The sequence below is a fragment of the Mizuhopecten yessoensis genome, unplaced genomic scaffold (genome assembly GCF_002113885.1).
Source record: "Mizuhopecten yessoensis strain PY_sf001 unplaced genomic scaffold, ASM211388v2 scaffold715997, whole genome shotgun sequence".
NCBI classification, from domain to species: Eukaryota; Metazoa; Mollusca; class Bivalvia; order Pectinida; family Pectinidae; genus Mizuhopecten; species Mizuhopecten yessoensis.
In genome coordinates this window covers 28,157-55,259 of record NW_018479896.1, presented here as the reverse complement: position 1 = coordinate 55,259, position 27,103 = coordinate 28,157, and the positions used below count along the sequence as shown (strand labels likewise).

General features: G+C 36.9%; 1 protein-coding gene across 3 annotated transcripts; it reads left to right on the top strand.

Moving 5' to 3' along the window:
- Nucleotides 1–4,110: 4,110 nt before the first annotated feature.
- On the top strand, nucleotides 4,111–26,759 carry LOC110441497 (protein PLANT CADMIUM RESISTANCE 3-like). 3 transcript variants are annotated; one of them, XM_021484663.1, is made up of 4 exons: nucleotides 9,937–10,128; nucleotides 15,617–15,706; nucleotides 18,563–18,631; nucleotides 26,232–26,759. In XM_021484663.1, exons 1-4 carry the CDS (start codon nucleotides 10,003–10,005, stop codon nucleotides 26,280–26,282), a joined length of 336 nt encoding a protein of 111 aa, XP_021340338.1. In that variant the 5' UTR covers nucleotides 9,937–10,002; the 3' UTR covers nucleotides 26,283–26,759. The 3 variants fall into 3 exon arrangements, with proteins under 3 accessions (XP_021340339.1, XP_021340338.1, XP_021340337.1); XM_021484664.1 differs by lacking the exons at nucleotides 9,937–10,128; nucleotides 15,617–15,706 and adding an exon at nucleotides 4,111–4,419; XM_021484662.1 differs by lacking the exon at nucleotides 9,937–10,128 and having other exon boundaries at nucleotides 15,379–15,706.
- Nucleotides 26,760–27,103: the final 344 nt, after the last annotated feature.

Here is a 27,103-nt window from a genome sequence, read left to right as displayed (position 1 = left end):
TGTTGTGTTGCTACATCCTGGCTGTGTGTTGTGTTGCTACATCCTGGCTGTGTGTTGTGTTGCTATATCCTGGCTGTATGTGGTGTTGCTACATCCTGGCTGTATGTTGTGTTGCTACATCCTGGCTGTATGTGGTGTTGCTTCATCTTGGCTGTATGTTGTGTTGCTACATCCTGGCTGTATGTGGTGTTGCTACATCCTGGCTGTGTGTGGTGTTGCTACATCCTGGCTGTATGAGGTGTTGCTACATCCTGGCTGTATGAGGTGTTGCTACATCCTGGCTGTATGAGGTGTTGCTACATCCTGGCTGTATGAGGTGTTGCTACATCCTGGCTGTATGAGGTGTTGCTACATCCTGGCTGTATGTGGTGTTGCGACATCCTGGCTGTATGTGGTGTTGCTTCATCTTGGCTGTATGTTGTGTTGCTGCATCCTGGCTGTATGTTGTGTTGCTTCATCTTGGCTGTATGTGGTGTTGCTACATCCCGGCTGTGTGTTGTGTTGCTACATCCTGGCTGTATGTTGTGTTGCTACCTCTTGGCTGTATGTTATTAAGTTATTATTCAATCATAAAGTCACACGTGATACCATTTAATTAATCAAATCATACCAAAACGAACAGAAAAAACACAATATGGTTCAGTAGCCCGTCCAAAATGGAGCACAGTTTGACTGTTAAGACTGACGTCGTTAGAATTAGGCGTCAAAGATAAAGCTATCCCCAATTATTCAGTATCATATTCGTCGTTTTATTTATTTTTGGATGTAATTTATATAGGTGAATGGTTTTTTCTGTTGACTATTTCCCCCGAATGGCAGTATATTGTTAGTGTATATTCTGGTTTTTAACTCGTACAACGTACTCGTGATATCAATGTACTGCAACCCTCGTGAAATATACATGGTTTTTAACTGGAAACCATTATATATCTTATTTTTCCCACTTTTTTAAAGTTCTTAATGATGAACTGTTTCTAAAAACAATATAACCAAAATAAGGCAGCATACAACCTTAATGTCGCCGGATACAACCAGAGAAAAGTTCACAATGAACCACTGAACATGTGGAATCACATTGTTACGGAGAATTGTGTTCTGAACGGATCCGTTTGAAGGCAAACATTTAAACACAAGATAACGATCAACGCTTAAGTTATTTTTGATAGTTAGCTATTCTCTTAATCGATTTAAATAATCGGTGATCAAGGTACAATGGCTAATCTAAATAAAAGACAATAAACAATTAGGGGTTACGACTGAATAAGTCACGTGATGCCACAAGGTATAAAAGGCGCCGTAACCGTAGGTTCCACCACAACTCTGCCACTTTGATTCAGTAGGCAAGACCTGTTTATTTTATTGTTTTGAGTATTTCTCACGATTTCTGTCCAAGATGGGTGAATGGGCCAACGGTCTGTGTGGGTGCATGGGTAACGTTACCTTATGCCTCATCACGTACATCGCCCCCTGTTACACGGCAGGTAAAAATGCCGAGGCTGTAGGGGACAGTTGTATCATGGTAGGAGCTCTTTGGTACTTTTTTCCACTTGCCGGAATCTACCTCAGCGCTGTGGTCCGAGGGAAGATTAGGGAACAGCACCAAATTGAAGTAAGTAATTGGAAGCACGCTATAAAACTCATAGAAGCATCATGGTACATTGTACTATCTACATAAAATAAGTTGTATACCCTGGATGAAATCTTAATTGTATTTCATAACTTTGGTCTGAAAAGTATACCCCCAAAAAGAAACACAAAGTTCATTAGTGAAAATATTCGCTAAAGCAGATAATTTGAACATAATGTTTCCTCATCTGTCTAATGCGAACAAAACATAAAAAGGGGTGTGCCATAAGGGACTATCAAAGTGGTGAAACTAAACTTTTGTTATTATTTTTGTGGATAACTTTGACTTTGTACAATCCCACAAATAAATTATAACAAAATGGAGAAGAGTATTTACCGTAAGTAAATTTCCCTGCTGGCGAACATGACTAAATCTGTAATCGGATATTTACCGTAAGTAACTGTAATCGGATATTTACCGCAGCAGCCTCAAACATTGCGCTTTATATCCTCTTTCTTTATTTAACTGTGTGTTGATATTATTTATTTATATATATATTCTTCTGTCTGGACTCAGAATAACGGATGTTCTCCGGACCAAATATCAAAATTGTCTTCAGAAAGCATAATATAACGTTTGTTTCCTCTCCGGATCGGAAATAACAAATATTTTCTCAACCCAATATATCACGCTCGTCCTCCCTCAGACCAAACCTATTCTTCGACTTCTCTAAAGACTTTGGCGGTTTTCTTCTCTCTGAACCCTTTGTACTATGTACATTTTGTTCTGGGCGAGAATGAGTACAATTTCTCTCTTGGCGTGATTTTTCTCGAGTTTCCTCCTAGATCATCATGTTACTATTGCAACTATACCAGGATGTTACTATAGATGTTACTATACCAGGATGTTACTATACCAGGATGTTACTATACCAGGATGTTACTATACCAGGATGTTACGGTTACTGAATATTGTTCTCTAATGAATCCACTTCTTGAGCCTTAGGATATCGGTCTGTTCCTCAAATAGTTTACTTTGAATCCCAATATCATGTCAACATGTCTGACAGTTAAATAAATCGAACTAAACGCAAACCTGTATTTAACTCGTAGATAATTATCTATTCATAATGACGTCATTAGATACGCATTATTTAACGACATCCTGTGGTAGAGTCGTGTGGTACAGGGGATCGATGACAAGCTAATAAAATAAAGAATGCCTAAAGAGTGATCACAAAAGTATAAGAGATATATTAGATGAAATAGAAATATCTTAAAATAGTATAAAATATGTCTATTTCAATAAGATATATTTTCGTAATTTAATAATATCTCATAATATCAAAAAAACTCATTTAAGTTTTTATAGTGATATGTCTGAGTCAAAGAGTGTCTCCGGATATAGTAGAGGTAATCTATATGGTTATATTTATCTTTAAAATAGATCATTTAATGTAAGATATCTTTACATACCTTAGAAATGTCAATTGAATTAAGGATATCTTTTAATGTAATAGAGATATCTCGCATCTTTAGGATCATGCGAGATGTCTTAGTTCCTTATCAATTAAGCTATTATAAATATATCATTTACTTGATTAGTTATTAATAACTATAAGTATAAGCGATGTCTCTTTTAGGTATTTAGGAGTAAGCTGCTAATGGGATCCTGAGGCCCTATCGTATGGCAAGCCAACTTTACATTTAATACCAACGGAGGGGCCGTTAAAGTATTAGAGATATCTTTAAATGTAATAGAGATATCTTCAAAGGAAAAAGAGATATTTTGAAATCATAAATATATACTTTAAATGGAATAGAGATATTTTTATTTGTAACAGATATTTCTAAAACAAATTTATATCTTAAATGTACATAGAACTATACTTAAATGAAATCTATGTAGATATTTGTCATTTAATAGAGATATCTTTGAATTCATCAAAGACATCTTTAACTGTAAAAGTGATATCTCTATTATTTTTCTTTATCTAATTTCATAGAGATATCTCTGGAAGGTATTGAGTAAGTTGGATTTCCTTTACATTAGACTATGAATAGTCTCACTTGTTGTAAGACGCAGTGAAAAGAACACTGTAAATCGTCGTAAAATACCGGGTGCTGTTTGACGACGTTTTATTAGTTAGGATATTTCAAACCCTATGATAAATCCAATATACTAACACTTAACACAAACATTTTCAAAATGTTCATAAATGACTGTGCTCTTAACTGTTTAAACATGGATTGCAAAAGAAATTATGAAAAGGATGTCAGGGGATGGCCCTGTAACAAGATAGAGTCGTTTAAGTGATCAATGACGATTAGACTACGGCGGTGAACGGTAGGCCGAGGTCAATATATGTACAAGTCGAGGTAGTATATGTCTTTTGTATTAGAACCTTTCTGATTCGTCCATTTCTCTCATGAATAGCATAGCTGGGTGAAGTATATGGAATCATAATATTGAATTTGGGTATAAGGGCATTCTGTTTTCAAAATCAGTCACGTGGTTTGTCTTAGTGTATAAAAGCAGTGGGTCCATAGTGACAGGACAGTCACTTGTACGGATACTTAGATAAGAGGTCCTAGTTTTTGTTATTTTGGGATCCACTAAGATCAATCTTATCCAAGATGGGTGAATGGGCCAACGGTCTGTGTGGGTGCATGAGTAATTGTACTCTCTGCCTCATCACGTACATAGCCCCTTGTTACACGGCAGGTAAAAATGCCGAGGCTGTAGGGGACAGTTGTATCATGGTAGCCGTTGTTTGGTACCTTTTCCCAGCCGCTGGAGCTTACCTTTGCGCCAAAGTCCGAGGGAAGATTAGGGAACAGCACCAAATAGAAGTAAGTAGTCTTGGCAGACAAGTCAACATTCCTGAATATGAGAGGAAAATATATCGTTAATTCTAGGGTGATGAAAGGTCAATGACTGTCACTATATTTTCCCGCATCTGTCGGCGTTTTAAAACTGCGCTGGTTGATTTAAACAAAAGAGTTGCCATTCATTCAATCGTTTTTTTATAGAAGGGTTGAAAATTATGTAATGATTTGTAAAATGTTGTGAAATTGTTAAATTCATGTTTAGGTCAAGATAGAATAATTGTCTTTGAGGGTTCACGAGCCCCCCTATATTTCGTCTTTATGCTCTTTATACATTACCGTACGCCATAGCAGCTACAGAGCTGAGGATTAATTACGATATTTGGTTTGGTTTAAACAATATTTTATTTCATTCGTCATAAATAACAAGTACACAGGTAGATAGGAATAGGATCTGGCAACAAGATTTTAAATCTTATATTAAGCCATCTATTAAGATATTTTGGTCAATGCTGTCTGATGTAAATCATTAGACTACCACTTTACAGGAACTACCTATGTTAATTGATCACATTACAAAAAATGTTATTGTTATCGTGTGAAATAAGATGTTTTTATTGGTCTGCTTTTCCTTGTACTTTATCAAGGGTTTCCATGATAACTTTCATATATATATATTTAAGTATATATATTTAAGTATATATATTGCCGTAGTTTTATTGATTTCGAGTTAGTAATTTTCATTTGTGATGCTCTTTTTTGAGTTATGCTTACTCCAATGACGTGATAAGTTGTCAGTGAACAGGCTCACTGTTATCATATTTACTCCAATGACGTGATAAGTTGTCAGTTACCAGGTTTACTGTCATCATATTTACTCCAATGACGTGATAAGTTGTCAGTATCCAGGCTTACTGTTATCATATTCACTCCAATGACGTGATAAGTTGTCAGTGACCGGGCTCACTGTTATCATATTCACATCAATGACGTGATAAGTTGTCAGTGACCAGGCTCACTGTTATCATATTTACTCCAATGACGTGATAAGTTATCAGTGACCAGGCTCACTGTTATCATATTTACTCTAATGACGTGATAAGATGTCAGTATCCAGGCTTACTGTTATCATATTTACTCCAATGACGTGATAAGTTGTCAGTTACCAGGTTTACTGTTATCATATTCACTCCAATGACGTGATAAGTTATCAGTGACCAGGCTCACTGTTATCATATTTACTCCAATGACGTGATAAGTTGTCAGTGAACAGATTTACTGTTATCATATTCACTCCAATGACGTGATAAGTTGTCAGTGACCAGGCTCACTGTTATCTAGTTACTCCACTGACGTGATAAGTTGTCAGTGACCAGGTTTACTGTTATCATATTCACTCCAATGACGTGATAAGTTGTCAGTGACCAGGTTTACTGCTATCATATTCACTCCAATGACGTGATAAGTTGTCAGTGACCAGGCTTACTGTTATCATATTTACTCCAATGAAGTGACAAGTTGTCAGTGACCAGGTTTACTGTTATCATATTTACTCCAATGAAGTGACAATTTGTCAGTGACCAGGTTTACTGTTATCATATTCACTCCAATGACGTGATAAGTTGTCAGTGACCAGGTTTACTGTTATCGTATTTACTCCAATGACGTGATACGTTGTCAGTGACCAGGTTTACTGTTATCATATTCACTCCAATGACGTGATAAGTTGTCAGTGACCAGGCTTACTGTCATCATATTCATTGTTGAAAGCTCCATCGAAATTCCAGTTGCTATTTCTAACATATAAAATCATATCAAAGGTTTTATTCCACAGTTTGTTTTAAAAGTGTTTTATTGTCATTTGAACTACACACCTTTAATAAGTGTTTTGACATGTTGTTTAACATGCGCGTGTGTGTTCTACCTGAGTAGCAGTGTGTCTGTTTTATTGTTATTGATATAACCCATATAAATTGTATTGATTTATTCTTGTTGCTTGGCAATACCCTTGCCATTCAATACCTTATAGAGGTGTAAACATTGGCGATGGCTCCCCGGAGTTCCGCGACGCTTCTGTTGACTCCATCGTCACAGCATGTCACTTTCTCTAGCATGCCTCATTGGTTAATCCCCATGACTATACATGTATCACCCTCATTGGTTAATCCCCATGACTATACATGTATCACCCTCATTGTACCCGTTCTTGGTAGCCCTTTTTTTCTATACAGCGCCAATACCATCAAAATGCAAGGGCAAACTCCAAACTAACTGCCGATGAATAAAAATATGAAATTAACAAATAAATATGTTTATATGCTCTTATATTATAACAATATTACATTTAATTCACTAAATAGAAGACTAGAAACGAGATGTTCTGTAAGGGTACCACACGCGGCCACTGTCCTGTAAGGGTACCACACGCGGCCACTGTCCTGTAAGGTCGTCTGTGTGTATCGATCTAAGACACAGTTACTTTTCATTATAGTTGTTACAGCAATCTAATTCCGATATCAAGGAATGGTGACGGCTGTTTAATATGACACATAGGATTTTATTGGCAAATAGGGTGCATGAATCAGGACAATACTGATTTTCTTTGAGTCTGTACTGCTTCGTGTTATGAATAGCAATATCCCGTTACTACTACACGGAACGCTTACTAATATAAAACTGACAAATGTCGGTAACATGTGCCAATTATTGTCATTTAGTAAGGACAAAAAGACCTGTGTGTTAATTTCAAACAAAATGCTTGAAATGGAAAGTGTAACTGGTCGATTGATATACCTGTCCTATAGAACGGGAGGGTTTCAGGATGAGAACAATGCGCATGACATTTGGTGACTGCATCTATCTTTTATTAGCTGATCAATTGATACAGACTTCCCTGCTTCAAATGCAGTGAAACTTAAAATCACGTGACATGTCCATCTTATATATGACGCGGTAACCATAGTTTTTTTCCAAAAGTCTAACAGTCGGCTTCCCGGTGCAAGATTGTTTGTTTAAAAAGGAGACTTTTTGACAACCAATCAACATGTGTGAATGGTCCAACGGTCTGTGTGGGTGCGTGAGTAATTGTACTCTCTGCCTCATCATGTACATCGCCCCTTGTTACACGGCAGGTAAAAATGCCGAGGCTGTAGGGGACAGTTGTATCATGGTAGCCGTTGTTTGGTACCTTTTCCCAGCCGCTGGAGCTTACCTTTGCGCCAAAGTCCGAGGGAAGATTAGGGAACAGCACCAAATTGAAGTTAGTAGTCTTGGTCGACAAGTCAACATTCCTGAATATGAGAGGAAAATATATCGTTAATTCTGGGGCGATGAAAAGTCAATGACTGTCACTATATTTTCCCGCATCTGTAGGCGTTTTAAAACTGCGCTGTCCAGAACTTATTACAGCGATGATTTAAACGTAGTTGTCATTCCTAAATAATAATTTAATCTTGCTTGTAACAAGCATTTTCATTGGCTTAAAAATGTATGTTATCAACCTAAAACATAAAAAATGACGTCGCCATTTGTAACGTCGCTTTTGATTGGCTGATACAGCAGCGCAATAATTTCTAAGAGAAAAGGGCCCATCAATTCAAGTGGATTTCCACAGGGATTGTGTATAGTAGATTAAATTATAGAGTACACTCCCTTTTTTGTGTTATAGCTCCATAACATGAACAAAGTTAATCCTTAAATAATGCATAGAGATTATCCTGCATGTGGTTTTGTATAAATTACCTTATGGAATGAATTAATACTTCATTAAAAAGCATAAATAATTATTTAATTATCTATAACCTGGTTATAGAGTTGTTCCAGTGAGGATTCTCTTGATACACCTGTTAGAGAGCATGTATCGCTAGGACTTGATACACCTGTTAGAGAGCATGTATCGCTAGGAGTTGATACACCTGTTAGAGAGCATGTATCGCTAGGACTTGATACACCTGTTAGAGAGCATGTATCGCTAGGACTTGATACACCTGTTAGAGAGCATGTATCGCTAGGACTTGATACACCTGTTAGAGAGCATGTATCGCTAGGACTTGATACACCTGTTAGAGAGCATGTATCGCTAGGACTTGATACACCTGTTAGAGAGCATGTATCGCTAGGACTTGATACACCTGTTAGAGAGCATGTATCGCTAGGACTTGATACACCTGTTAGAGAGCATGTATCGCTAGGACTTGATACACCTGTTAGAGAGCATGTATCGCTAGGACTTGATACACCTGTTAGAGAGCATGTATCGCTAGGACTTGATACACCTGTTAGAGAGCATGTATCGCTAGGACTTGATACACCTGTTAGAGAGCATGTATCGCTAGGACTTGATACACCTGTTAGAGAGCATGTATCGCTAGGACTTGATACACCTGTTAGAGAGCATGTATCGCTAGGACTTGATACACCTGTTAGAGAGCATGTATCGCTAGGACTTGATACACCTGTTAGAGAGCATGTATCGCTAGGACTTGATACACCTGTTAGAGAGCATGTATCGCTAGGACTTGATACACCTGTTAGAGAGCATGTATCGCTAGGACTTGATACACCTGTTAGAGAGCATGTATCGCTAGGACTTGATACACCTGTTAGAGAGCATGTATCGCTAGGACTTGACATGTATCGCTAGGACTTTCTCGCTAGCTATAGACGATGTAGAATTACAATGATTTATTTATAGAACTGTAGTTGTCCAAGCTCGAACATTTCAATGTGGGCAATGATCTGTATTGTCAATAATTTATATCTCAATATTTTATTTGAACATGAAGAATGGACTTTTTTTAAAAGGCCACCTTTAACAGGTTTAAACAGAACATTTTGCGCGCCAAGTTCTCGTGATGGCTTACGTAGTTTTGGTGGTTGGCTACGTGTTGTAGATAACTACTTCGGGCGAATGAAAAGACAAATACAATTATTTCAATTATATTGAAGTTACTTAAATCTGTATAACAAAATATTCCCGTGTTTAAAATTTCCATTAGCAGTGGCTTTTAAAATTATAAAGTAATTTGGTAGAGTTTCACAAACTTTTCTTATTTATGTTTTTAAGTCAGGGTATTGAGTAATTGTCTTTGAGTTATCGCAAGGACATATTTATCGGTTAACAGAGCGTAGTATTAAGACAATCCAGACTTTCCTCGAATGATTATCTATACTGTTTTGTAAATTATAGTCATACTCAATTAATTACATGGCACATTTATTGATGTAGTCCAATCAGAACACTATCCTCTGTATACAACGGACAAGTGTAGGCAACACGAGCCTAGGGTTGCCATTAATATTAACATAAAGAAGACCGCCGATCTGTGTGTGAATTGTATACAAGATGCTTACAGGAGCTGTAGAGTTGATTAGTCATACTGACCGTGTAGCTTTAACGAAGTAAACAGTGCGCATGCCACTTGGTGTTTTCACCCGTTCATTAACTAATCAATTCATATTGATTGACCTAAACGAACATGCAGTGAACCATCCCATCACGTGACAAGTCCCTTATAACAACGTAGTAACCATAGAAGTCTGACAGTCGACTAAACAGGTGTAAGTTGTATACCAAAGTCGGAAAATTTGACGACCACAAAATTCAGTATGGGTGAATGGTCCAACGGTCTGTGTGGGTGCATGAGTAACTGTACCTTGTGCCTCATCACGTACATCGCCCCTTGTTACACGGCAGGTAAAAATGCCGAGGCTGTAGGGGACAGTTGTATCATGGTAGGAGCTCTTTGGTACTTTTTTCCAATTGCCGGAATCTACCTCAGCGCTGTGGTACGAGGGAAGATTAGGGAACAGCACCAAATTGAAGTAAGTAATTGGAAGCACGCTATAAACCTCATAGAAGCATCATGGTACATTGTACTATCTACATAAAATAAGTTGTATACCCTGGATGAAATCTTAATTGTATTTCATAACTTTTGTCTGAAAAGTGGCCCCCCCCCCCAAAGAAGAAATACAAAGTTCATTAGTGAAAATATTCACTAAAGCAGAGAATTTGAACATAATGTTTCCTCATCTGTCTAATGCGAACAAATCATAAAAATACTGTCCCTAAATTAATTTGTAAAGTTTGATTAGAATACCTAATAAACTTTTTGTAATCAACAAAAGCAAAGAAGAATTTTATTGTTATTTCCGCCCCCCCCCCCCTCCATTAGACACCATGCGCGAATATGAATGTAAATTTGTGTTGCATTTACTGATACTTGTACCCGTGTGAGCTAACAAAGGGTTGGGAGTTTAATTATTCAGAAGTGACTGATGATAAACACACGCGCCGTGCTAGGGCGATTCCTTGAGCGTCGTTGCCATGTTGACACCGACGATACGCCTGGGTGATCCTATCAATTTGATGACTCGGTGCACTCGGTATAAGGGACGTTTTAGATTATTCATAACTTTTCATTTAACCAGAGCAAACTATTATTAATAAGTTCGTTCTACACATGCGTTTCATCTAAATCATATGCCGTTTATTAATCGAACAGAATCAGAAAAAGTGCAGTTGGTCAACAATGTCTGTTGTCTCCGACATCTATCTAGTTCACCATACACCAGTCAAACACAGCATACAGATGGGTATGGATTGTTTACTTACAGAAATAAGGATACAATATGTACTTAAAGGATTGCTTGAATCAGAAATAAGTTAACTAACATACTTTTTAATAGCACACTATTCTACAGTGTGTGTTTTTTAATTGTTTTTCTCCAAATGGTTTCCGGCGTATTTAATGACTGTGAATATATTATAATTGATGGGTGATAATTTTGTGTATATAATGCCCCGCATTTTCTATATAAAAGTTTTTTGAGTTAATATTGATTACATTTATCGATTGCTCTCGGTCTTGAACATGTTGTGCCGTGTTATTTCCCGCATGAACAATCCTTTTAACGCTAGAGTTGTGACTGCCGTGTCTACGGATTCAATCGCTCTAATGCTAGAGTTGTGACTGCCGTGCCTACAAGTTCAATCGCTCTAATGCTAGAGTTGTGACTGCCGTGTCTACGGGTTCAATCTCTCTAATGCTAGAGTTGTGACTGCCGTGTCTACAGGATTAATCGCTCTAATGCTAGAGTTGTGACTGCCATGTCTACGGATTCTATCGCTCTAATGCTAGAGTTGTGACTGGCGTGTCTACGGGTTCAACCTCTCTAATGCTAGAGTTGTGACTGCCGTGTCTACGGGTTCAATCGCTCTAATGCTAGAGTTGTGACTGGCTTGTCTACAGGTTTAATCGCTCTAATGCTAGAGTTGTGGCTGCCATGTCTACGGATTCAATCGCTCTAATGCTAGAGTTGTGACTGGCGTGTCTACGGGTTCAATCTCTCTAATGCTAGAGTTGTGACTGCCGTGTCTACAGATTTAATCGCTCTAATGCTAGAGTTGTGACTGCCATGTCTACGGATTCAATCGCTCTAATGCTAGAGTTGTGACTGCCGTGTCTACAGGCTCAATCGCTCTAATGCTAGAGTTGTGACTGCCGTGTCTACGGGTTCAATCGCTGTAATGCTAGAGTTGTGACTGCCGTGTCTACAGGTTCAATCGCTCTAATGCTAGCGTTGTGACTGCCGTGTCTACGGGTTCAATCTCTCCAATGCTAGAGTTGTGACTGCCGTGTCTACAGATTTAATCGCTCTAATGCTAGAGTTGTGACTGCCGTGCCTACAGGTTCAATCGCTCTAATGCTAGCGTTGTGACTGCCGTGTCTACGGGTTCAATCGCTCTAATGCTAGAGTTGTGACTGCCGTGTCTACAGGTTCAATCGCTCTAATGCTAGAGTTGTGACTGTAATTTACTTTTACTTCCGTGTTGAATATCTACAGAGGAGACCGTGATGCGCGTCCAAGCGTATCATTTTAACTTTACTGGTATTACAGCTGCCATGCCTGCGTGACTTCCCTGTATTAATCCTGATAATAATAAGATAAGATGGTCATGTGACTAAATCACAATAAGAGTTATTGAGGTGTTAGTAGCCTTTTAAAGGTTACACGCAGGACAGGTGATTATTTGTTCAGTTTTGAAAATAGGAGAAAGGACAATGGTATCTAATGGTGACTGAACAACTAACCCCAGTGCATTTGATACATTACTTCCTGCTTCACAGAGTTTACAGCTATCGAAGGTGTTTTGTAATAGAAACACTCTACTTGGTATTTCTTATTGGTAACAAACTCTGAAGTGTCTACGAGAAATCTGTAAAAGTCCGAGCAGACACTGTTTTAGCTACTCTTCGTCCTCTCTAATGATAGATATTTTAAGTGATGAAATACTCTGGTATAATCTCGCTTCAATATCTCCAAAGGCGTTTCACCTTTCCTTTTACTTTGTATATTTGACATTCTTACCGGAAGTTGTATTTTCAGCCATATGTTTCACAAATCTCATCGGATGATATCAACTGTTTTAAATTAACTTAATACTTAAATAAAATATATCTAATAGTAGATCCAAATATTACTGAGTAAGACACAGTTGAAAAATGTGACCGGGTCAGAGGTAAGCTTTGAATGTCTGATATTATTTGAGTTTGTATTGGTGTACTTTTCTGTTTAGTTGAATATCATGGCGTCCGATGCGTCAGTTGTGTAAAATAACGTCTGATTTCCGGTTCCGGTTCAATATTGGTATATAAATGTTGTAGGAATGGCAAACGGAAAGGTCTGACAGGAAAACGTTCATTTGAAATACCATTTTATAATACAGGTTACATTTTGTACTTACGCTTTTCCCCTTTTCCCTTTCTTTTGGAATCCACTTCGATTATGTTTGCTTACAAAGGCTAAATAGGATTTCAACTGTCATTCAAGTCATTGTTTGATATGGAGACATGGCCATTTGTTTTATATGGAAACCTGGGATATTGTTTGAAATGGAAATCTGGGACATTGTTTGATATGGAAACCTTGGACGTTGTTTTACATAGATACATTGGACATTGTTTGATATGGAAATCTGGGACATTGTTTGATATGAAAACCTGGGACATTGTTTGATATGGAAACCTGTGACATTGTTTTACATAGATACATTGGACATTGTTGGATATGGAAATCTGGGACATTGTTTGATATGAAAACCTGGGACATTGTTTGATATGGAAACCTGTGACATTGTTTTACATAGATACATTGGACATTGTTTGAAATGGAAATCTGCGACATTGTTTGATATGGAAACCTGGGACATTGTTTTAAATAGATACATTGGACATTGTTTGATATGGAAACCTTGGACATTGTTTGATATTGAAAACTGGGACATTGTTTTACATAGATACGTTGGACATTGTTTGATATGGAAATCTGGGACATTGTTTGATATTGAAACCTGGGACATTGTTTTACATAGATACATTGGACATTGTCTGATATGGAAATCTGGGACATTGTTTGATATGAAAACCTGGGACATTGTTTGATATGGAAACCTGTGACATTGTTTTACATAGATACATTGGACATTGTTGGATATGGAAATCTGGGACATTGTTTGATATGAAAACCTGGGACATTGTTTGATATGGAAACCTGTGACATTGTTTTACATAGATACATTGGACATTGTTGGATATGGAAATCTGGGACATTGTTTGATATGAAAACCTGGGACATTGTTTGATATGGAAACCTGTGACATTGTTTTACATAGATACATTGGACATTGTCTGATATGGAAATCTGGGACATTGTTTGATATGAAAACCTGGGACATTGTTTGATATGGAAACCTGTGACATTGTTTTACATAGATACATTGGACATTGTCTGATATGGAAATCTGGGACATTGTTTGATATGAAAACCTGGGACATTGTTTGATATGGAAACCTGTGACATTGTTTTACATAGATACATTGGACATTGTTGGATATGGAAATCTGGGACATTGTTTGATATGAAAACCTGGGACATTGTTTGATATGGAAACCTGTGACATTGTTTTACATAGATACATTGGACATTGTTTGATATGGAAACCTTGGACATTGTTTGATATTGAAAACTGGGACATTGTTTTACATAGATACGTTGGACATTGTTTGATATGGAAATCTGGGACATTGTTTGATATGGAAACCTTGGACGTTGTTTTACATAGATACATTGGACATTGTTTGATATGGAAACCTTGGACATTGTTTGATATTGAAAACTGGGACATTGTTTTACATAGATACATTGGACATTGTTTGATATGGAAATCTGGGACATTGTTTGATATTGAAAATTGCGACATTGTTTATTTGGAAACCTGGGACATTGTTTGATATGAAATTCTGGGACATTGTTTAATATGGAAACCTGGGACATTGTTTTACATAGATACATTAGACATTGTTTGATATGGAAACCTGGGACATTGTTTGATATGGAAACCTGGGACATTGTTTGGTACGGGTATATTGGAAACAAAGCATATTCTGACTAGAAAACTACCACTCTGCAGCTATGAAATGCTAAAGCATCCCTCGTTCCTGTCCGTTAAACATGTATAAACATTGAGTTTCGTTGTTTATATGACGCATATCTGTATACACTCAAGACATTTACTATCGTGTATTTAGGTCACACACTGTAGCCGCTATCAAATATACCTTGGGAAAAACACACTTCCTCAGGTCATAGTACATCAGACCAGGTTCATAGTACATCAATATGATATAATACATGTTCTGCTCAACTTCTACCCGAGTCAACGCCTAGTCTAACGATACACTGTGTCGGTTTGCTATCAAATCTGCTGAGGCAGAATCGATCACATAGGAAGATGTATTAATGTAATAATACCAGGTAGAGCCGGGTACTGGTCGTGTCCGTTACAGGTGGTGACACACCAGTCAAGTGATAGTGAACAGGGCACGGTTTACACGGGGAAAATCCAAGCTAATTCCTGGGGATTTAACCCTTTACCTACGTTCTATTTCCCACCAATCAGAACCCACCATTTCTCATAGATAAAGTGAGTTCAGTTCTGTAGCGGTCACAATTTGCCCAGGTACAGAGCAGTCGTTTGTCTCGCGCTGACCAGTGTCTTATTTCTATACCAGTTTACAAATAACACTACAGGATGGGTGAATGGGCAAATGGTCTGTGTGGGTGCATGAACAACTGTACCTTGTGCCTCATCACGTACATCGCCCCTTGTTACACGGCAGGTAAAAATGCCGAGGCTGTAGGGGACAGTTGTATCATGGTCGGAGCTCTGTACTGGATATTTCCTATAGCCGGCATCTACCTGTCTGCCAAAGTCCGTGAAAAAGTCCGGACACAGGGGGGAATCGAAGTAAGTAATATATGTACAATTGTGTCGTAGCTACATCGTTTGCATTGATAAGGCAGTTGTTTTAGGTGGAAAACTTTTTAAGGCAAAAGGAATGATTTAAAATGGCGATACTATAATTAAATTAATGATTATATATAAAGTTAATTGATATACCAAAAACAATGAATTTGCATAATTACAACGAACACATCAGGCGATAGTTAATGTCCAAGCAGAATAACAACATCCTATATTAAGATTGCTTATTTTTTTAGCAATAAGAGATATTGTAAAATGCAAAACATTATCATGATGGCATCCCGATGTAACCATTGAAACGCCAGACATCATTTAGTCCGGGATTCAATGCCAGAGTGGGAGCCGTACACACTAATTATGTTTATACTAAGGCTTGTTATCACCTATTACGTCTCCAAACAGGGTCCAGTTAGCTGTAATACTACTTCTATTGGGAGTCCTGACTAATATAGTGTAGTATACCTTGTCAGCGGCTGCTGGGTACATACACACGCAGACACATTATATTGACTCCCCCCCCCCCCCCCCCCCCCCGCGTTAATATGATGAATTGTCAGGTGACAAATCACCAGTAGCAGGATGAATTAAATCACAGCAGACTTTTTCATTCACATCTGACGTCACTTCAGTCATTGCTTTTCTAGCGATTGATTGATTTGGCCGACATCTTGAATTTTTGGCCAACGCCCTGCCGTGCACAATCACACCCATATTTAGCCCGACACGCTGTCAGGTGCAATGGAATGAGGAGCGTCGATAAGTCAGTAAAGCGGGATAGCTTACTCCGCTAGATATTTTGTTTGTAAATTCTGTTGGCGGAGACAAAAGTCAACGAACCGAATCCTTAGTAAACTTTGGTTTGTGACACACCTGTTAGTGCTATTTAAAACCTTGTCACCGTTGGTTGCTCAACAGGATTCCGTCTTAATCGCACATATTGTTGTGTGTTAACGCCACCCTGCTATCTAAGTCACTAATACAAACTATAGTTAGGCGAATAAGTCAAAGCTCGTCCTAGGTTTCCATCTTTTCAATTCTGCTGTGCATGCTATACTTTTTTTTGCCATGTTTCGTAAATGTCAGTCTTCTTTGTATTAGCTAAGGTCCATTATTACAGACATGTTGTCTTTGACAATGAGAACATTCAGAATTCATATTAGAATTACAGCTTTACTTTGTGGATTCTAATTAATATATATAAATATGTATATCAATTAAAGAGAATGTGAGTTGTGTAGCATGGTTGCAGTAATACCACACACCTACCAGACCACTTAGGTTACAGATAATCTGTTACTGGAGGCCTAGTATCCTACTTCGTTGTCTGTAAAACTCCAAAAGCAAATACAACCTAGCCATAAATGAGGTGAACTCGCTCAAATACGATATCCCACGAAACCGGTTGTAAAAATAGCTCCCCTAATCTGCCTCCCCGTAAATAACTTCCCTGGGTATGCCCTAACTTATTTCCTTCAAACTCGAACACGTATGGTTAATCATTCATAGTCTTTTAACACCGATGAAATATAACGTACAGGTCAAACATTTGGTTGTACGGACCATTGTCAGCTTTCAAACACAAAACTGAAGTGACACATGCAAAATAATATTGGAATTATCTAATATTCAAGTTTTCAATTCGTTTGTTTGTATAAAAACTTCATGGCTTTGGTATTGTTGAAGCAGTTTCACAGAACATGAACGTTATATTAATTTATCGGGACACTTCTACTAACGCTAAGATGACATGGCTTGGTGTTCATCCAGAGGGTATGGTTGACAAATTTTGAAAAGAAATATTTCGGCTGATTTTAGAAATAGATTACAATACAACTACCGGTTGCAAGGCACAATATGCTCCATGCTAACAGAAACCTTTTAATGTCAATTCAACTAACGGGTTGGCCTCACTGAACAGAGGATCAGCTAATAGCCTGGAGACACTCATAACGATGCTTTCAGATTTGTTTAGTTAGTTGAATTTAGCATTTGAAAATGAATCTTGCAATAAAAGGCACATTTTTGTATTTATTTAAAAAAAGGAAAAATAAATAAAGATATGTTAGCCACGAACTCTGAGCGTGGAAGTTGTATTAGTTTGTTCGTACAAAGGTTGTTTAATTGTAATTTCTACATACTGTCCTGAAGCCCGTGGCGAGATAATGACTGCGCTTAGTCACCTACCATCTATGTGTGGCCGTATTAGTTTTATTAAATTATAACGTGTGGGGGTCCATTCTCCTGTTACAAACAGAACATGACAATAAGAACAACACACAACCCCACAAAGACGAACAAATGTGTTGTATGCTTGTATCAGCTCTCGCCCTAAGTAAGTTGTTTTGTAAGTCGTTCCATTTAACCAGTGTTGAAATATACATTTAAGCGAAAAAGTTGTTGTGCAATCGTATAGGCGGTTCCCCATGGCTTCAGTCAGGTGTGGAATGTTGGTCTATTATTGGCATCCTGCGGATGAAATCAACACTTTTAAGTTCTTTTTTTTAATTGTGTATGTATTTTTGTTTTTGTCGTGTAATCGTGAAAATAAAAAGATTAATACAAAAAATAAGATAGATGCTGCAGCAATTGCTTCTCTCCGAAAACGCAATGTTACTGTATAATGTACAAATCAGTTCTGCTAATTTGTGATTGTAATTAACTTACCGACTGCAGAAGATTAGTGAATTGAATACGATACGTTTGGAATGGCATGTATTCTAAATCAACACCATGATGCTGATATCCCACAGCTGTGCCAACGAGTGGTAACTTTATTTATCTCCATCATCACGTATAGTCTACACGTTTCTTACCATTTCATGTTTTTGTCTATTTCAGGGTGGTTTTGGTGGTGACTGTTTAGTTCATTTATTCTGCCCAATTTGTGCATTGGTACAGGATGCTCAGGTATGTATTACTCTTCTTTTGTTTTGTATGCAATACGTTCTATTACTCGACTTTTGTTTTGTATGAAATAAGTACTATTACTCTACGTTCGTTTTGTATGCAATACGTACTATTGCTCTACGTTCGTTTTGTATGCAATACGTCCTATTACTCGACTTTTGTTTTGTATGCAATAAGTACTATTACTCTACTTTCGTTTTCTATGCAATACGTACTATAACTCTTCTTTTGTTTTGTATTCAATACGTACTATTGCTCTACGTTCGTTTTGTATGCAATACGTCCTATTACTCGACTTTTGTTTTGTATGCAATAAGTACTATTACTCTACGTTCGTTTTGTATGCAATAAGTACTATTACTCTACTTTCGTTTTGTATGCAATACGTACTATAACTCTTCTTTTGTTTTGTATTCAATACGTACTATTACTCTACGTTCGTTTTGTATGCAATACGTACTATTACTCTACTTTCGTTTTGTATGCAATACGGACTATTACTCGACTTTTGTTTTGTATGCAATAAGTACTATTACTCTTCTTTTGTTTTGTATGCAATAAGTAAACTTTTAATAACAAATACGTAATCCATCATGTACAATAACTGCAGCAGAGTCGACACTGGCAAATCACACTACGTATATCTGTTGTTATGCTTTCTACACAGAATCACACGTTCAAAAATCTGTCGTACACTATCTACAAATATATGACTTAATAAATCAGTTCTAGTATTAGTTTATAATTAATTTCAAATAGTAAAACATAATAATGAAAAATATACTAAGCTGCGCACGTCTGTCTGTCATGTCAGTGAGTGACCTGTGTTATTGACGAGCAAGTTCATTGTAGTTTGACATTTAGTTAACTGACACATTTCCAACAAGTTAACAGTAGCATTATCGACAAGTTAACTGAAGAACTGACAGGAAGTTAACTGTAATATTAGCTGTAGTTAAACTGTAACCTTGTCAGCAATTTAACCGTTGTATTTGCCAGTAGGGTAAGTGGTTTACTCAGTGTATTTCAGTCACGCAATGAGGAAGTTACGTCAATGGTTTGCTATTAGTTCACTGCATCATTGAAATTTAGTTATAGTTAAAATGCATTCCAAAACATCATTGTAGATGTTTTTTTACCACATTTATCACATGGTATCTCGTCGAGTAAGGTACAACGTTAAAAGATATGATAATAATACATGCATACACACGCAGTACATTCTCTTTTTTATATTTACCATGATAATACCCTTTTTGTTAACTTAAACATTTGAATTAAATAGGTAGACAGTGTCCTTATTTATCTTAAAAGCTACACTTAAAGTATGAACGTGTATTGACACGAATTCCTTAATCAAAACAAAGAATACAATGCTTTTGACAGCATTTAGATAACTGAATCGTTTTTTCTGTAAATATTGTCCTTTCCTACATATTTCGATATATTGACGTATGTAATCAAGTATAAAAATACCTATTATCGGGTTCTGGCCAAATTTTATTATTAGCCTTGACCACGACAGTCCATTTATGTTATATAAACTGCTCATTGATCCAATTACCCGAATGACCACTAGACCATTTAATAGACACACTGACCACACTGATGTGTGGTTTGTTCCGGACCTGTTCACCGCTAAGTAAGCCTTTACAAATATCAATAATCGGTTCACACATCAAGGCAGAAGACATTAATTTTTGTGTATACGAAGTCAACAACACAAATCATATTGATCAATAAAGGGTCAATAGGTCACTTGTTTATAACCGGAAGTCTGATGATAACGATACTTCTATACACTGAGAACATAAAAAAAACAAATTCAATTCAATTTCCAAAAATACAAATTCAATTCAATTTCCAAAAATACAATATAAAATGATAACTAAGTTGACCTAGAAGAACAAAAACATGAATAAATAAATAAAAATATTGTATCATGTCACTCGTCGTCAACAGGTGCACATATTGTATCATGGCACTCGTCATCAATAGGTGCACATATTGTATCATGCCACTCGTCATCAACAGGTGCACATATTGTATCATGGCACTCGTCATCAACAGGTGCACATATTGTGTCATGGCACTCGTCATCAACAGGTGCATATATTGTATCATGGCACTCGTCATCAACAGGTGCACATATTGTATCATGGCACTCGTCATCAACAGGTGCACATGTTGTGTCATGGCACTCGTCATCAACAGGTGCACATATTGTATCATGGCACTCGTCATCAACAGGTGCACATATTGTATCATGGCACTCGTCATCAACAGGTGCACATATTGTATCATGGCACTCGTCATCAACAGGTGCACATATTGTATCATGGCACTCGTCATCAACAGGTGCACATATTGTATCATGGCACTCGTCATCAACAGGTGCACATATTGTATCATGGCACTCGTCATCAACAGGTGCACATATTGTATCATGGCACTCGTCATCAACAGGTGCACATATTGTATCATGGCACTCGTCATCAACAGGTGCACATATTGTATCATGGCACTCGTCATCAACAGGTGCACATATTGTATCATGGCACTCGTCATCAACAGGTGCACATATTGTATCATGGCACTCGTCATCAACAGGTGCACATATTGTATCATGGCACTCGTCATCAACAGGTGCACATATTGTATCATGGCACTCGTCATCAACAGGTGCACATATTGTATCATGGCACTCGTCATCAACAGGTGCACATGTTGTGTCATGGCACTCGTCATCAACAGGTGCACATATTGTATCATGGCACTCGTCATCAACAGGTGCATATATTGTGTCATGGCACTCGTCATCAATAGGTGCACATATTGTATCATGGCACTCGTCATCAACAGGTGCACATATTGTATCATGTTTTACGTTTGGCTCTAGGAATTACATACACTTTTTCGTGATAAATAAATGGATATCATAATAATCACAAATACAAAGATCACACGAATTACACAAACCGTTGTTCACACTTTGATTAATGTTCTTACGGAAAATATACCGCCATCTAGAGCCAAGATATCAACTTGCAAGTTGATATCTTGGCGCTTATTTAGCTAACGCGAAAATCGTGAGTTTCCACACCGCGGTAACTATCCACTTTTACCGTATAATATCATAGTTCTCTTTACAATAAGATTTAACAGAACGTGTAAATGTTCCTACGTGACGTCATTTCTACAACATCATTTATTACATAAAAGTTTAAAACCAAAATGTCTTTCTTTGAAAATCTACTTGGACGGTGACAGCTATCTTTGATGAAATAACGGAACACAACACGCAACTTGGGGTACACTCTTTGTTATGAATAGCTATGATAAAATGAACGCAGCAGAGAAATGAATACGTATCATCAGGCAAGCTACCAGACAGTCTAATAACCCCGTCTTAATTCATACCGGGGACATCAAAGGTTTCGCATGATAAGGTACGGTAACTAGCCTCGCACCTATCCGCACCAAGCTTGAACTGTTCAAGCGCGAAAATGGGAATAGAGATAAAACGCCATTTGAAAAAAATGAACTTTCATTCGATTCTTTTGCTATTCTATTCAAGTATTCCTCTCGACCCAGCTTGACGTTTGTAGTGTCCTATTGTCATCAGGACCGTGTTATCAGTATGCTAGGTCGTTGACAGCTAACCATCGACCTTATAGACTGGTCTGAACATGTCAACACGATGTCACCGGCGACTAGGAAGTTAATTTACTGTTATACGCGGTACTCGCTGTATTATAATAATGATAATAATATACAACATTTATATAGCGCCCTATATAATTTGTAAATAAAGGCGCTTAGTTCGCAGTTGTTTCGTATGTCAAAATTGAAGGCAATTTGAAAAAAATGAGTATACAGTGACTAATCCCAATACTTAAAAGATTACCATTGAAGTCGATACTATGTGGCTTAAGTAGCTCGACCTGTACGTGAAGTGTAGGTTATTCTGATATACATATTGACCACGAATATATTTATGGCAGCTCTGTTCATACCCATAATTACACGGTCATATACAATGCACACACTACGCCAAGGCACAGCTACAGTCACGCTACCGCACAGCCATTATCGAAAGACGAACCCCGCTTTGTATTGAACAGCTATGATTAGGAACTTTGTCATGACGACCAGTAAATATTTTGCGGTTGCGCATAGCTAGTATCCAAAACAAACCGTACACAAAGATCCGCATTGGGGACGGTCCACAGTTACCTGTTATATCAAGAGCACGTGAATTGTTTCAATAGAGTGCGTTTTTTTGTCGACGATTTATGTGATATACAATTTATTCTAATTTCAATATTATCAATTTGATATTAAAATAAATCCACATATATTTCATCGTGGAAACGTTTTAAGCGCTGGTAAATGCTTAGATAGTTTTTGCAAAGAAAAAGAAGCGTGCACTAAAATCAATATTTCCATAAATTAGTAACTGTTCCATAATTATCATAGGTTGAGTCATTTACAGCGAACGCCATTCCTGAAACCTAATCATTAAAACCGTTCCTTTGCGTTTGTAACATCCTTAGCGTTGTCTGTGTTGTTCCTTACAAGGAATGCGACAAATATATCTTCAAATTCAATTACTGTAGAGGTTTTATTTTGTAGGAGATTAACATGAATTTTTTTTCGTAAGACAAAATACTCGAAAGTACAACGTCATATTTAACTTATGGTGGATATTTAGTAAATTCTATGTGTGATTAAATACAATTTATTGTTGTTTTATGTCAAAATTGTTATTTAATCGTTTGGTCTTCTTGGGTAACTGAAATGCCAAACGTCGTGACAAACACATTTGCAAACGAACAATTTCACATGACAACGAGAATATTCGAATGCTTCAAAACTGTTTTCTTAAACTGAATGTTTGGTTTTGACAAGTGGAGAGTATATGGAATATTTTGACATAAATAGAAAGATTACCGGCAGGCAATAGAAACCCGAGTACGGCTATACATTTCAGGAGTTGATAATTTATGACATTTCTCGGCACATTTACATACATAGTTTTTAAGAGACAAGCAATGCAAGACTATATTTAATAGTATTAAGAAATGTATAATTCAAACACATGATAACACTTCTCCTATGTTGTACATTGGTGTTTGTTAATATCGCGTGTGGGTAGCGTTATACATAATCGTATGTAGTTCACCAAATGTAGGTTTTCCCAGAGACCCCACCTTAGCTAACGTAACCAAGCACAACATGGTTTTGTTGATACTGTTAACAACCCAAGTACAGTCAACGAGCGTAACCGGAACACTGCCTCAAACGTTGATCTCATTTGTGTCTGGTTAAAAACACTGCCGCAAACGTTGATCTCATTTGTGTCTGGTTAAAACACTCTGCCGCAAACGTTGATCTCATTTGTGTCTGGTTAAAAAATCCACAAATCAATCTATCAGCCACCAGTATAACTGTTTTTTTTTTTTTATTACAGTCATTGTTAGCGATATAGAACACGTAGAATTTCAATTGGAATCCTACAATTGCAAGAAAAGAAAGAAGATACGATGAGTAACCTAAACGGTGGTTGATTTGTCATAGGCAAAGATTGGAGTGACATAAAACAAAGAACTGTACTAGACATCAGTAAACAATTAGAAGACAGCTTGATGTTCCCTGGTACTGTTCGTTCGGGTATAATAGTTTTGCAAATTGATGTAAACATCCGAAGAAAAACAACATGATTGCATGCCGTTGCCCTTTCAATGGTTCTATTTCACTTGAATCAGTCACATTATGAATATGCACGATAAAGCCAAAAAGTTTGGAATCAAAGAACATGGACAATAGTAGTGGTAACTATAGGCAATGATAATTATCATCAATGGTTACTATGTAGAGCTTAAACTAGAGGTGGTAGCTATACGATGGTAACTAGATGAAGGGGTAGATATAGGCAACGGTAACTAGAGGGGATGAAACGTTGGACAATGCTTGATGACTATCCTCTTGGACAGGTGCTTGTTCCATTCTGCATGAATATTTATTATGATACTATTTGACGAAAGTAGGTATAAATCACATTATAAACACAAGAGAAATCACACAAAGTTACTGACGTAAAATCGTACATCTCCTGTCGGAATGTTACTGACGTAAAATCGTACTTCACCTGTCGGAATGTTACTGACGTACAATCGTATTCTCCTGTCGGAATGTTACTGACGTAAAATCGTACTTCTCCTGTCGGAATGTTACTCAAGTAAAGGAATTTCTGTTGCTATAAAGGTGTGTACATTACGTCAAGGGAAGCACGGGTCAAGTTATACATGCAATTCGGCGATACAAATATATAGGTAAAAGGCATGACTAAGCACGCTTTAATATATACATGTGCCTTAACACCTTAGACCCACGAGTTGTTTTGACGACAGTGGTTGTTGTTAAGGTACACAAAGATGGTACGTTTTAAAACGCTTCACACTTGAACTACAATATAATACAATATAGTCAGCACATAAAATTTAATCACACATACAAAAAAATATTTGGAGCTATCATATTATTCCAAATCCAACAAAATTGTCTAAAACACCATTTCTCATGTCTGACACAAAATCAATATCTTCATTCAAACAGTTATAAGGGTCATTGTCAATAATAGCACTGAAAAACACGTATATTGATTCGGTGCGTAGACGTAGTGCAATTTCTAAAGTAATTCATTGAAAAGCTTCCACCAAAAGTTCGCGATTTTACCTTCTTCTACTTCAGTGACTTCTTACCGGTAAAAAGTTTATAAAAGATCAATATTTTGCTACAAAAAAAAAGGAAAAGCTAGCGTATTTTTTCAGTATTTCTAAAACCTCTCCAAACTTAGGCAAATATCAACGACGCAAGTTTCACAGGTCTAAGTAATGCAATATGACACAGTTTAATTATACAGATAATGTGACACTGTTGACCTAAACAGGTAATACGGTGCTTTTAGGTACTAGCATACAGCTACTGATGTTCTGATGCAGGTTAAACGCCCTTTCTTCTCCCATCTAAACAGGTTTCTATGTTTCCGTTATTCTTTAAAAGTAGAAGTTACAGGAATTTAGTATGTCACTCACGAAACTTGATAAAATAGGCATGATAATAAGCTAAATGAAAATAAGGTAAACATTCATAAACATCTGGACAAACATGAACAATTATTGAGAAAGCCAGACAATATATGACAAAATAGAAATAAATCTAGACAGAACAATACAAAATAAGGAGATATTTCGACAACATTAAACCAAAGATATCAAAGACAGTCGTCAAATGTTAAAACCTGTATTAGACCACGGAACAACTCACAAAAATCAATCAAACAGAATACATAACAACTTACTAATTATGACCAAAAAGAAAAAACAAGGGAGAGAAAACGAAAAAATGTTACTAAATATGCAGGCAAAGTATAAAACATTGGAGTAAGTACAATCAAACAGAACACAAAAACAGCTTCGCAAGCGTGAGGACTGACACAGTGGGTTATTATAACCTAATAGTTTGTTATATACTGATATCATGAACATCAAACATAATTGGATGTCATCATTATTTTTTTCCTTTTTTCTTTCTTCAGCAAATCCGACCAGGGGAGACTACTCAAGGGGAATCTATGGCTAGAGAATAAGAACCAGGAGCTTGTGATATGTACATAGATTGGAGCTTCGGATCTATAGAATTAATTCAAAAATCAAGGTTTTGTGAAACAACCAAATTGGAACAAGAAGAATAGCAACTGTCTATATCATTCGTGATAACAAAACATTGGAGGATATTTCCTTTGCTGGTGTAGATGTCTTAACGACAGCTAAACTCTTTCTCTTAAGCAAAGACCAACCCGATGGTTTCTGATATAATCATATCATCGGAAACATCAGAGTGACAAAAAACAATTAATCACAGAAACAAAAAAGTGAATCACCCTATCTGCCTTAAAGATCAAATTCTCTAATTTTGTCAAAGGGTTTTGACATTTATTATATTGATGTAATAAGTTCTGTACAGTTATGAAATTGGATCGGTCTTAATAATTTTTGTATGATATTTAAACTTTTTTATATTTATGGTGTAAAAAATTATCAAATACATATTATTTTCGTCTTAATCACTCTGTGTTTTTCATTCATTGCACTTTCTTATTCACGTACAAATCGTTATAAGTTTATTACTAGAAAACAAAACAAATCAATAACAGTGATACATTATAAACAAAGGTGACCAGATTATCCGATACCTCACTCAATACAACAGCGTCAGTAAACAAGGGCAGACTAAACACTTAAGAGTCGACATGAAAGTTTAGCATAGAACAAAGAAAACACCAACGCAAATTAATTCAAATGGAAGTAATCAATCTCCCAACTTGGTCGTAACCTTGCAGATTGATATATTTCAGAATAAATTGAGGTATGGGGCCGTCGATCACCTACAACCCCCCTTTGGTTTGTA

Bases quoted from the DNA above. Each gene is read 5' to 3' on its own strand.
- LOC110441497 (XM_021484664.1), top strand. From the start codon at position 4,204: ATGGGTGAATGGGCCAACGGTCTGTGTGGGTGCATGAGTAATTGTACT. The intron at 4,420-18,562 runs GTAAGTAGTCTT...TGTCTATTTCAG, and splicing joins GGGAACAGCACCAAATAGAA to GGTGGTTTTGGTGGTGACTG. The intron at 18,632-26,231 runs GTATGTATTACT...TTCTTTCTTCAG, and splicing joins CATTGGTACAGGATGCTCAG to CAAATCCGACCAGGGGAGAC.